This window comes from Styela clava, chromosome 14 (genome assembly GCF_964204865.1).
Source record: "Styela clava chromosome 14, kaStyClav1.hap1.2, whole genome shotgun sequence".
Classification (NCBI taxonomy): Eukaryota; Metazoa; Chordata; class Ascidiacea; order Stolidobranchia; family Styelidae; genus Styela; species Styela clava.
Genome location: NC_135263.1, coordinates 10,304,890 through 10,318,999, shown reverse-complemented (window position 1 = coordinate 10,318,999; position 14,110 = coordinate 10,304,890). Strand labels below are relative to the sequence as shown.

The 14,110-nt window shown below is 32.8% G+C and overlaps 2 protein-coding genes across 2 annotated transcripts; one reads left to right on the top strand and one right to left on the bottom strand.

Annotated features, from left to right (window-relative positions):
- Positions 1-4,194: 4,194 nt before the first annotated feature.
- LOC120341423 (uncharacterized) lies at positions 4,195-7,233 on the bottom strand. The gene is made up of 3 exons (XM_039409928.2): positions 7,037-7,233; positions 6,225-6,377; positions 4,195-5,364 (listed from the first exon to the last, which is right to left on the bottom strand). The coding sequence occupies exons 1-3, from the start codon at positions 7,203-7,205 to the stop codon at positions 5,210-5,212; spliced, it is 477 nt and encodes a 158-aa protein (XP_039265862.1). The 5' UTR covers positions 7,206-7,233; the 3' UTR covers positions 4,195-5,209.
- A 4,921-nt stretch (positions 7,234-12,154) lies between these two features.
- LOC120341588 (uncharacterized) lies at positions 12,155-13,754 on the top strand. The gene is made up of 3 exons (XM_039410123.2): positions 12,155-12,379; positions 12,752-12,904; positions 13,240-13,754. The coding sequence occupies exons 1-3, from the start codon at positions 12,199-12,201 to the stop codon at positions 13,389-13,391; spliced, it is 486 nt and encodes a 161-aa protein (XP_039266057.2). The 5' UTR covers positions 12,155-12,198; the 3' UTR covers positions 13,392-13,754.
- The last annotated feature ends 356 nt before the right edge of the window (positions 13,755-14,110 follow it).

Genomic DNA, 14,110 nt, shown 5'->3' with positions numbered 1-14,110 from the left:
ATATTAATCGATTTATTTTATAAGACTAATATGAATAAATATTAATTAAAGATATACCAAACATCAAAAGTAAAAATATCTCATTTTGGACATAAAAGCAACTCATCCAAATTTTTTAGACTTAAACTTTCAGGAAAGAACATGCATGTGTTTTTTAATAAATTGAATAATAAGTAACATCAAATCGCTTGTCTAGTTAATAATAGGATAATATTTTCCATTTGCAATACGACTCAATTTCTCATTAATTCACTGATCATAATGGTACTTTAATAATTTTAAAAATTATTTCCAATAAACAAGTGAACGGCAAAACGAAATCTTGTTACAAACAAAACTAGCGAAGGAAACATTTATTTACCCATTTCTTCATAGGATAGCTTCGCCATTTCTTGTTGTGCCATTGTGCCAAAATGAAAAATATATTGTCTAAATGTATTAGTATCTCTAATTACTAATTTATTGAGAAATTGTATTTCAAAAGTGTTTTCTCCGATAAAATTAAAAAGCTAAACGCAAAATGCCAAACGAATATCAGTAAACATACTGTACTAACAACTCACACCACATCTATACAATTATGGATAGTTTTAATATTTTGATCAGATACATCGATGGAAAAATCATCGTTACCTGAAGGAAAAAGATATCGAACTGCAACAATTCAAATATTTCGTCGTCTTTCTATAACAAACTTCGTCATTCTCTTTATCTTCAACAAAAGAATTGAAAGGTTATGCTCGGTTTATAGCTCCTCTCAAAACCATCAGAATATTGACAAAACCCCGCGTGGCTTCAGATTCGGAGTTTCCGGATAATCCTTTTTGCATATAAAAATACAACCCTATGTTTATTATTTGCTTTACGTGTCTCTTTTAAAAAATGCTTTCAAACATTTTCAACGAGTTCATCACAAAAGACATTTTGATATTTTCACAGCAATATCTTAGCAACCGGGATTCACGACCAGTCGTTTCTAAGGAATTCTATAGCAACGAGCGTTGTTTTTACTATTTCAAACTCTATTGTTTTATTAACGCTCCAGAAGTGTATGTATCAATATGCAGGTAACTAATTTTGTTCGTCTACTTTACATCAAGTTGTGTAAAGGGACTGAAGCATATGGGCAGGGGGTATATTCACTTGGCTAACATAGACAGTCCCCGAACTCGTAATAGAACTAAAATAAGGAAAATTGAAATAAAATTATGGCCTAACCCTGACCTGGTTCCTATACTACGGGAGTACCGCTTTATCTTATACGAAGGTTACTTCAATGTTATTTCAAAACCGCACTGTTAAATAAAAAGTATATTTTTGCAAAAATGAAGAAAACTTTCAAGTTCATCTTTACCTGTAAAGATATAATTACCTATCCAAAACGCCGAGGATCGAAATAAATCTCAATCTCAAACATCATAGGAAAGTAAAAGTTTCCTCACTCGTTTCTGATGCATGGGATTCTGAATAGCTTAGAAATTAGACTCAATACGAATTCAATGAACTTTGCTCTCTCTGCCAAATAATTTATCTTGGTTGATCTAAGAACATTGTTATTGGAAAAACTATTGTTGTTCATCACAAATAATGCAGTAATACAGGAGCTTATGATTTTATGGTTCTATAAGGTTTTATACCAGAATGTACTTTTTGTGTAAATTTGTAATTAATTTTGTCTAAATGTACTTCATTGTTTAGTAGTTTTAGCATAAAAAATTTGGACCTCCTGAAGTATGCGCAACAATATGGCGCACAACCTGAACTCAGGTTGTGTACCAGGTTAGGGTTCAGGTTATGCGACATCTTGGTTCGCATACTCCAGGAGTACCAAATTTTTTATGCTAAAACTACTAAACAATGAAGTACATTTAGACAAAATTAATTACAAATTTACACTCAACACACCCTATTATTATACACTGACTTTTTACGCGTGAGTCCAAGATATATGCATAGGGTTTCTTTAGAAGAACATAGAAGATTAAGAAGAATTATAATAATTATGACCGAATACAAATTTTTTTTTTTCAGGAAATGATTAGTCTCATTAATGTAAACTAAACGGGTGAAGATGTGCTTTTTAATAGAAAACCATAGGTGTACTGTTGAGATATATATTGTACCAATGAGTATGATATTTAGGTTATGTTGCTTGAAAATTATAACGGTCTTTACAATTCGTTTGCTTTCAATCTCATGTATGTTTTACGATAGCGTTTCTTTAAAGTGACTTTGTTTAAATAACCGATCAAAACATATTCAGATGCAATGACGCGGAAGTATTTTGCATACTAGGTTTACGTATAATATAATATCTATATACCCGTATGTTTACTTTGATGGAAATCTAGTTTTCGATCTAGGCATACACCTTATTGTACCAACAATCAGAACAATAGTTTTACAGGTATATATATATATAAGAATATCTCGTTACTTTTGTATTGAAAGCATTCCAGCTCTTTCCAGAAAGTCTTTCCAGAAAGTGTTTTATCATAATAAACAACAAAAATCATCACATTCGTCTTCGCCGCTCGAGTGGAACGACGAAAGGCAACAGTGTTTTGAACTTCCATGACAAAGGACCAGTACTGTAAATTTAGCTAGTTGTCCGTGCTGTTCTGCAGTAAATATACGCTCCACTTTTAGTATATAGATAGCGACCTTGATTTGAACTAATCTGAATAAAAATGTTGTTGAAATTAACTGCACTGAGGGGCCCATTTCAGGCATATTTAATTAGTGTTATTAATATCTTGATTTTGGTATTATTTCAAAATACGTTTTTGCGCTCGAAGTGCTCATAGGAATTGTTTTGCTTAATTGTTGTTGTTATTGTTGGGGTGGGTGACATTTGTTGTAGGGAAAGATTTTTTTTTCGAAACTAGTGAAAAAATTGTTTGCAAATTTTTTGTACTTTGAATATGGTTAAAAGTCTATTACTTCTTTTTCTTCAAATTCCGATATTCGATTGATATTTCAAATTTTTCTATATTTATGTGTATTGCGCCACCACGTGGCATACGTTTGATCCGATCAAATGCAAATAATATTCAGATAATCAATAGCCATTCTGGCTTCCGCGGTTTCGTTGCTTTTTGAGGTGATAAAAATGACAGATGATTATATATTTCAAATCATAATGATGGTTATGAACATGTAAACATGTTTGTAAGCTTCGACTCGAGAAACACTTCCAATATGGGCATCAATAATTTTCTAATGGTAAAGTATAGGAAGAATTTTCTGGAGTCAATAGTCGGGGAAACATAATTGCTATTGTCTTTAGATCACTTTGACCTAGGCGGCCGCAGGGAGACCCTCCCTTTCTTAGGCCCCATGCACATTCTAAGTGTGAATTATTGAATTTACTTAATTCATTAAAAAATTAATGAATTAGTTATTATCTCTACCCCGACTTAAAATAAGCGATCCCCCAATTAGTTTCACACAGGGCTCCGCGTTAGTTAGGGCCGCAAGTAGTAGCAAATTTTCTTTTAGTGAAAGGAATAAAATTGAGATCACAAAATATTTCTTCAATCCACGTGTATTCCACTTAAATGCTTGGTATAAAGCAATAATATGGTTAGAATTAAAGGAAGGTTACATCGATAGTCCATTTTTGATAGACTCTTTAAAATATCTGGGAATATGTTATGATCCCTTTAACAAATGTAAATCTCAGAAATGGATGCCGGGGTTACCATTAGCTTATAATTTTATTGACATACATATCCCATGTTTAACATCTCTTAGTCAAACATGTATTTACTCTCTGAATTCCGCAATGTGACTGAGTAATGAATTCAGAATGTTTGGTGGATATTTGTAATAAATGAATAGGGTTATCTTCTACTCTTTAATCCAGTATGCTCTGTTCAAAGTATGATCTTGCGCCAATGCTTTTCACTCAGTCCAATGCTTAATTAGTTTCGTTATATGAATCCAAATAATGCGATATACTATTTCAGTTTCAAATTTTAATTATTAGCCATGAATCATATCGTCTCACAATACAACATTAATGAAATTACCTAGACCAAATCAAACTTTTATTATGTTTATTTGTGGACGTTTATTTATCATTGCTTCCAAATATAATTTTTTATTTTTTTATTTTTTGAAAATTGATTTGAAAAAAAACATCAACATATAAATAGGATATGGTAATTATTGGCTAAAATTCTTGTTTTGATGACTTGAAGTTTGAAGTTTTACGTTTCCAAGTTTTTAAATTTGACTTCACATCGGTGAAGTTATCTTCGTATCCCAGTTACAGCTAAACACCACACTCCGATCGAAGGCTCTAGCCATGTATTTTTCTTTCCCTCTTTGACAAAAAAAAAAATTCGAAAACAAAAAATAACACTGAAATAATCATGACAATTTGATTACCACTGAACTGACGTGTCTATCTGGAAACAAAGGGATTTTCCTTATTCGCCCCTAATCATCAATAGAGAATCCCCAGCCAGACATTTACCAAAATTTGATAAAAGATAGATCAAAAAAATCAAGTACTAAATCGTTAACAAATATAAAATAGCACCAACCAATATTACAACCAAGATTTTGTGTTAACATATAGAGTAACGGGATTTTCCTTGTTTGCCATTAATCATTAATAGAGAACCTCCGGCCAGATAATTACCAAAATTTGATAAAAAAAGGGATCAAAAAAATCAAGTAATAAAACATCAACAAATACAAAATTACAACCAAGATTTTATGTTAACATTGAGTTAAAATGATGATTATCAAACACAAGTTCGTTTCGTTTTAATGAACCGTCTTTGATTAATAAAAAATTTTATTGGCATTTTTTATATTGAAATAGATATGGTGTTAAAATGAAAAGCGACCACGACAGGCAAGACGAATCTAATGTGAATAAAAAGAAACTGGGCCACTCTAAGTAGGTTCATAAATACACCGAGGTCTTTCACGGGGCTTTAAACTTTTAAGATTACTTGTACAAGGGCGTCTAGTAATGTAAAATGATTGTTGGAATTCTATGGAATACAAAAAATAAATGAGACAATTTTTTGTACTTGAGCACAGTCTAGAAATTTGGAAAAAAAGTATTTATTGTAGTCACTGTAATAATTTACAAATCAATTTTAATAACATAAAAAGGTTAAGCCCAACGAAACACGGTCGTTTTTTTAACATTCATATCCGTGTTTCCTGGTTTTCAATTGTCTATAAGTTATTTATCTATAAATGCTAAGGGTGCCGCAATAATACAAATGCAAGAAGCCGTCCAAGCAAAGGCAAAACTGTAACCCCAGTCGACGTTTTTCTCTTCGACGAAAGAAGCATAGAGTCCGGTATAACTTGCAACTCCAATCATAATAAATATACCTGGTTGAAAAAAATGTGAAAAATGTGAACGTTTGGCAATTAAGTGAATATAACATCCTGCTTGCTTATCATAGACCGAGGCTGTGACTACTTCTAAGTCAAACAAGAGTGCAAATATATGGAAACGAAAATCCAATAGCTAACGGTAGTGCCAGTAACGACCCATACGAAAACGTGGCAAGTTCACAAAATCAAAACGAAGAACAGCCTTGACGTCGGTCGTCACGCTTGGCGGAAAGAAAAACGGCGTTCTCCGGAATTAAATTTAAACAGCGAAATAACAGATCTCTAGTGACAACACGATCTTCAACAACTAAAATCCTCATTCAAAGCAATTGGCCCAGTAGTTGAATAGGAAGTCAATTTTTCACAGCACCAAAGAAAAGAATAACAACAACAACATAATAACTAAACGATCCATGGATACACTTCGTGTCCAACAATAGTTGGAGTCTTAGCTGTGTCTCGAAATTTCAGAATTCAGGATTTTTTCAATCTGGATTCAGAGTCGTCGGAATTTGGGGTCAATTATATGAAGGTTGACAAACGTTTAGGTTTTTGAAAGTGAATATCTCTTATTATAAGAGTCACATCTGCTAACTCGAACTGAAAGTCGAAATTTATGTCAATCAGGAGTCGAAAATCGAAGTTTGAGATTCTCGACTCGATAAATCAATTATTGCATTGAAGTGGTTTTGAAATTGTTGCTTGATAATCTTGAGTTTGCAAAATACCAACCATGTTAATAAACAAATAAACAAATCTAATCTACAATCAAATACATGATCCCGTCTGTTCATATTTGGTCAAAATCATCAATTGTACTGAATGATAAATGCAATTCATAAACGTTGTCATACCTGCCACGAAAGACAAAACTCCTCCTACTTTTCCTACAACTTCTTGACCCTTTTTTCCACCGCCAATACATAAAGCTATGGCTGCACATATCAGTATGACGTCACCCATTATCTGAAAGGATATGGCAACCTTTTCTGCATCACCTCGGATTGCTGGAAAAAGAAAAAATGTAAATTAATAAATGCCAAATCACGTTCTATAGTATGGGCGACTTTTATAGTGTATAACTAAAAACACGTCATTGTTGAGCAACGATACACGCACGGAGTGCCAAATTCACTAATAAGCTTGAGTAAGCCTACTAATACACGACGAGTCTACAATTCCGAATACACTATTAGTCTTTTACTTGGAAAACCGAGCAGAATGTAACAGCAACATGTCTGCTTACCTAAAATTTGAAAAATGCTTCAAGACAAAAAGGAACATTTAGAAATATGAAAAAAAAGGGTATAAAAAAAATTATAAAGAAATAGGTGCTGATAAAAAGCTGGTCCATGATAAAGATTTTAGGCAATGTTTATCAAAGTATTCCAATAAAAATTACTTTTAAAAATCGAAAAAAATTCGTTTTCCTCATTTTTTCAAAACGACATTTTCAAATGTCGCTTTTTTGGGCTATACAGCATTCGAAGCCAGGAAACCATACATACTGGCAGTCGGGTCTAAGGCTAAGCCATAGTCGTCACGATTAGTGAGTTCATATTTTATGAACTAAACTTTCCTCACCAGCATAAGAAGCATTTAAAACTGAAACAATTTTAGTGTTTAACAATGACGTACAATTCCAAATATATATATATGTGCTTACTTTCCGTTGTTGTGTTTCCGGAAACATTTTGAAACAATCCTTGAGCATAATCGCAATTTGTGCATGAAGAAGGGTTCACATAAATCCATCCAGGTGTTGAAAGAGCAATAATATCAAAAATAAGTGCAAACACAAGTCCACCACCACTTCCAAGTCGAAGAATTCCCATATTTATAGAATATCAATATATAATTTGTACTAAAATATTTAAAGTGTAATTTGATTTTTAGTCAATCGAAACCCTCTTTTCAACGATAGCAGTAAAGATGCTATAAACTTTACCTTGTGCAAAGTTGGTTACGAGTTATGCAACAAGTTTCATCGCAAAATGTTCATTAAAAAAAGGACACAGGGTGGTAGTAAAAAGATTGAATAGATCGAGACAGAGTTTTTCCTTCGAATAATCGGTTCCAGAAATCATTTTTTGAGTTTATTTATTATTTATTATTTTAACGCTCGTTTACGCCTCTAGCATAATACCAGATGATAAATTTCAAATAAACAAGATTTGAACAATTTGAAGTAAATTACTTGCTATATGCTAATCAGAAAAAAATATTGCTTTATAACTTACTTCCTAAATAGAAAAAGCTGTACAAGACGTCCTATATATTAGATACGCGCTGGCTTTCAAAACCTCAAATCCAATGCGGCAAATTTCTTCTCGTTTTTCTTCTTAGATAGCATGCGTAAAGGGAAACGACACCACTATTTGTAACTTTATCTTGATATAATTCTAGGTGTGTCCCGCACATTAGAGTCGATATACAAATCGAATGGTGACATTTCGACAGTGCTACATCCCCTATTTATTCTTAATCGAGCTGAGCTAAAAATTGTTTCCCGCCCATCACGTGTTTTCTACTGTGTATTTTAGGTCTACTATTCATCTACTATTTTTTCAACTTCGTAATATTCTCATTCGATCTCTGGAAGAGAAATTCTATGGATTTCTAGCGCGATCGCAATTTCTGGAATTTTACGAAAGATTGAAAAACTGCGTCTGTATATTTTTACTATTCTTACAAGTATATACGTGTTATCCACTGCGTCTTCTAATTCTACCATTCAACTTATCTGCTATTTTATTTTTAACTTTGCAACATTCTCATTTGATCTCTGGAAGAGAAGAGCTGTGGTTTCCTAGCGCGATCGTAATTCCTGGAATTTTAATGAGAGATTGAATTTTAATGAGAGAAAAATTTGGTCAGAATATTTTACTCTGCTTCCGACTGGTATGGGGTAGGCTAGAGAGTTTATTCTAATTATATCCGCAAAAAAAAATTATTATACAAATTTTCAACAGATTTCCAATTAATTCAATAAAAAAAATATTACTGATTTAATTCAAACATTGAATCGTTTCTATTGATGTAGATCGGAAGGGGTTTTAATTAGTTTGAATTAAGCAACCGATGTGAGAAAATTACAAAAGCATGTCTTATACTCAGGGCTGCCATGTCTTAGAAAATATTTTTGTCCGATTTCTAGAAAACGTCCTTATTTTTTGTCTTATTCCAGGTGTAGAGGGTCTTATACCGAGTACTTAGTTTGGTCAATGTGAATAAATGATTTGATAAGAATGATATTAGAACCTTATTATTTGCTACGCGCATTCATGACTCAATAACAGCAAATTATTTGCCACAATGACAAAACAATAGCCTACCAGCAAAGATCAGTTGTGTAACTTGAATCGGGGCTCCCGAAGTATGCGAACCAAGATGGCGGACATCGGGATGTAATATGTGTACTAGGTTAGGGTTAGGCCATAATTTTAAGTATAAATACTACGGGAGGCTCTTGGCTAGTCTTCGAACTGATAATAGAACTGAAATAATGAAAATTGGAAAGAAATTATCGCCTAACCCTAACCTGTTACCCATGTTACGTTCCGATGTCCGCCATCTTGGTTCGCATACTTCGGGAGCACCCTTGAATCAATATACAACTTAGAAGTGAGATGAAAAAGATAGTTTCTAGGAATAAAGAACTGCTGGAGCAAATCTTTTCTAGTGCAAAGTAGGATTAGACACGGGTCGCACTGACACAGAAACATTTTTATTGTTACATTTCGTTATTTGTTATTTTATTATTGCTTCCCTGATGTCCTTATTTTTGGTTTCATATCGATGGCAGCCCTGCTTATACTTTACATTAATTTGGATATCAATAATATCAGACAGCAAATACAATGCTGAGAATTATGGAACGAATAGTGAGAATTTTTCTTTCAAAAAAGCTAAAAGTTGTGTTCGCGCTGAATACATACATACTCATTCCACTGTCTTGTTGATATTTTCAATCATTAACCATAAGAAATAATCATCATCACCGAGAAACGTAATATTTGTAACTGCTAAAACTAATAAGTAAAATATTTATTTTCAGTGCTATTAAATTACTTCTGAGAGCTTTCAAAGATAGTTTTTGACAATATGATTGAAAGTTATAGGAATGAAAGCATAATTACTATTTGATTATTCATCAATTTCTTATTTTCGTTTTTTGAAGGTTTGATGTTGGATGTGATAAAGAATATACCACAAAATGCAAATAATTTTGTGTCATTTTTAAGAGATATATTTCACAGCACGTGCTTCATTCCTCATCGACATTACGGGTATTACGTTATGACACTCCTCACCAGATAAGGGATTCGGAATCTAGGACGATGACCTTTCTCATGGGAGAAATTGGGGACATATTATATCGTCACTGGTTTTATGCCTACCGCGTGAGATAACAATATATCAGTAATGATTTTCTGGATATTTTTGAAACATAACGACATAATAACTCAAGCAAGACGTGGGTCGTTAACCCCACTCAGAACGAGAAATTGCGTCTTAGAGAAACCTAATATACACAACAGAAGTTTGCGCTACGGTTACCGACAAGATTGTAACTTACCAAACAAGTACTTCTATATGTATCATATCACAGAATTGAAGAATTTTATATTTATTATACATTTTATAAGGTACAATAAATATCCAATTACCCGAAATTTGTCGATGTTCCGAAGCTACCGCGAAGAAATATATCCAACCATTAAGCTCTACCGTTAAATTTTTATTACATTAAAAATGTTAACACATCAAAGATATCCTTTTTTCCTCAATTTAACATCATATCTATTTCGAACCTTGGTCTGGAATACGATGGAACGAACTATGACGCGGTTTTATGAATTTTGTGTTCAACTGATTCCGCAAGATGTCGCAAATCATATTCATACTTCGTTAAAATTCAGTAGTCGTGCGACAGAAATAGTAAAACCAACTTTCTACTCTAGCCACTAAGCCATCCAACCAATGTTTTTAAAATGTTAAAAAAAAAATTGAATACTCAAGCACGTGGACGCAAAAGTGAAAGGTCCTCCAAACGAGCCTCACAAAAATCAATTGACTTTGAAAAGCTACAGGTAACCCAGTGAAAAAAAGTGAAATGAATCAATGTAATAGTCATCTAAAATATATGTCCCTCTTTCACCAATTAATGATTTAAAACAATTGATCAAGTGCAAACTTGTTATTTCAGCTTAGGAGGTTTGACTATCTTTATAATATTTAAAACGTTTGATCAAGTAGAAACCTATTTTTTTCAGCAACAGCAACCACAACAATAGTATTTCCAAACCTTCCTTACTTCAACTTTGAGTAGTTCACACATATTCACATGTCTTGAAAATACATGGAACGCATTCGTTAGAAAACTACTTTTTTCCAACATAAACAATTTAATCCGACTCAAACAGACAAATTTTATTTAAACTGCTATTTCACATAGAATAAGATAAACTGTGACTATTTTGAATGTGTTTTTTATATCAAAATATTACGGAATAGCAAAAATTTACGGAAAATATCACTGATGAACGGGTCATTCATTTTGTCGTTTTTTTTTCAAAAAATTTGGCGCATAGCAAGTCCCAATTTCTATGTTCCTCGTTTAAAAGTTGAAAATGTATTGATAGAAGAATTGCAAATTGGCGCTCTAAGAGTTGAATAAGACAATTTTCTGGCAACAAAAAATTTGCGTTCTGTCGGAACACTCAGATTTACCCCATATATAGTCAGGCCTTCAGAGGTAAGGTTTATGCTGAGGTCGGACTTGAATCCATTTCATTGCGCAATATTGCGTAATTGATATGTAGAATATACTATTTTTGGGAGGACCGAAGAGGGTTTCGCACTGCCAATCTAATTTGTTACAACGAATCTCCATAAGAGTAATCAATTTTATATCTCCGAAATGCGGATTTTCAAATTACTACAGGCTAGGAACGAGTAGGCCCTACATGCATTTCCAACGCAATGCTTTCTAATCTAGCGTGGTCAAGCTTTATGAAATGAAATATGACCTTAGAATGTTTATGCTGAATGACGACGCGCAAAATTGCTAAGCAAATATTCGCATTAATATACATATGTTATGATATACTCCACCTTATTGGGCCGAATTAGGCAAAATTTAGATAGGGCCATCTATTCAACATGTGAGGTTCAAATTTAATCTAGTTCGACAAAAAAATACATTTCCGAGACATGTTATTGAAAGTTATAATTAGAAATTTGTGCAAAATATTAATAACAAATCTGTTCAGCTTTGAAGCAGTATGAATGAATATTAATGTGAGCGTCATATTGTAGAAGCTTCAATGAATTACTATCATGTACAGAGATTAGAAGATTGTCTGTAATTGTCCAGTACATTTTTATCGGTTTTAGCCATTAGTCTCTATTAAACTCTTTTAATTATGGTACTTTTTTTTTGTTCAAAACTTGACAAATTAGCTATTTTTTCCGTGACTAGTAAAGGGATGAGTTATCGTACAGGCCAAATTTAAACTTTGCTATATTCGTTTCGAGCCTCTATCTCGGACACTTTTGACTTGATTGAGTTTTCTTTCCTTATGAATTAGTTTTAAATATGCGATAACCCTCATTTTTTGATAGAATGTAAATAAAAAACATGAACATTCATTGCCAACCTAAAATTAACCAAACCTACAAATCTTCAAATATATTCTTTTCTAGAAGCATAAAAATAAAACTAGAAGTCATATTTTGATGATAACACATTGATGGTTATTTTTTCACAAATTACAGCTTTTTCTTGCATTTAACGTATTGGTATTGAAAAGTGGAGCAGATAATATGACCAATGAACAAGTTATTTGTGGCGGTGGGTTGATATTTGCATTGATATTATCGATCATTTCAATTTCTACACCCGGATGGATCTATTACGATAGCACAATTCCATCAACAAATAAAATATCTGGATATTCTAAAGGATTATTTTATTCTATCAACTCGGAGGGACAAAAACAAGAAAGTACGAAAATAACAAAATTTATGCCTAAATCGAGATCAATAGAAAAAGACATAATACAGAATATTCGAATGCTACATCCTCAGTAAAAATGCGACATCAAAACGGAAAAAAATCAAATACAGAGGCAATTAATAAAAATTTGCAAACTCTGGAGTAAAACAATTGGGCGGAATCCAGGGAAAATTTGAATATAAATAAACGGAATATTGTTAATTTTTTTGCCGATAGCAATAACAAATTAGCAGTGTCCAGAAATATCTAATTTATATAAACGGTTGAGGCAAATATTAAAAACAAAATATTTATTAATTTATAAAAGTTCCAAAATATTCTATATAAAACTTTAATCTCAATGATGAGTCTTTTTTCTAGTTCTGAAAGGAGATGCAGAAAAAGTAGCAATGGCATTTCTAATCATGGCAGATATCATCATATTATGTGGAATCGTGGCTTCAGGAATGAGTGCTTTCGATAAAAACGATAAAAAACGAGGAAGAGTTGGAGCACTGCTGGCGCTATTGGCCGGTTAGTATAACTTACATTGAAAAGTTTAAATGTTATTTTTAAACCCTGCAATATGATAGCTCAAAGCTATTGATAGATAGATAATAAAATTAGATACTTGATGTTCAGGATATCTATAATTTTTTTTTTTGTGTCGGAGCTCCATACGAACAAGCAACTTAACCAATAAAGTCTGAAATGGAGTTTTTTTTTTCTCGGGCATTCATGTGTTAGGACGATAGATCGTGGTTTACTTTTTAATTAGACCCTATTATTTGTTTACCTTTTCTTTGTATTGAATATGAAAAATAAACCTAATTTGTAGAAATGAATTACTCATTTTTATCTTTATGCAGGTGTTTTTATAATGACTGGGATGGCCTGCTATACAGGAATACAAGCCGATTCAGTGGAATCTGCCAGAGTAGACTGGGGATATAGTTTTGCACTAGGATGGACATCTATGTGCGTCTGCATACTCTCCGGAATACTTGGACTTATGGTTTAAATGAAAGACACAGCAAGGCAAAAATTGAATTTTTATCCGCCTACTTTTTGAAAGCCTTATTTGTGATTTACAGAAGAAATCAACTTGAAACATCAAATTTATATTAAACTTGATATCCTTTAACATGTTTTTGTACATTTATATAACGTTTGTAACGTTTTATTCATTGACAAAGAGATCAATGCTCAAGTATATGCCCACGAGGATCAAAGGACTTTCAGTTTCACGTTTGTTTTATACGCCTGCAAGTCCTAGACCTGGAGTAAACGTTGAAAGAATCTAGGAATCAGAAAAGTGTGCGGTACCTCAGTGAAACATATATTTGTTGGTTATCATTTTTGTATTTGCTTTAATAATAGAAATACTTAAAATATGAGGTACGTAGCATATTAGTGCAGATATATTGACTTCAAATATGTCAGAAAGCATCCAAAGGTATTCGAGTTGACGACAGTTTAAGGCGAAATTGTTTGCATGTCACTGTCTGTCTTTTTGATGTCCTAGTCGTGTTTTTCAATAAGTATTTTATTACATTGGTCTGCTACAATTTTGGGGCTGATGGACATGACTTTCCGCGTCCTTGTTGGTACCGGCAACTCCGACCCCCGAACTTGCTAAACAAGTTCAGCAAACACACGTCTGGTTTTGGCGTTGATGAGATTTGTAAAAGATTTAAAGTTTGTCAGTGTGGCCACACTACGTGGCAATCGTGTTGACTG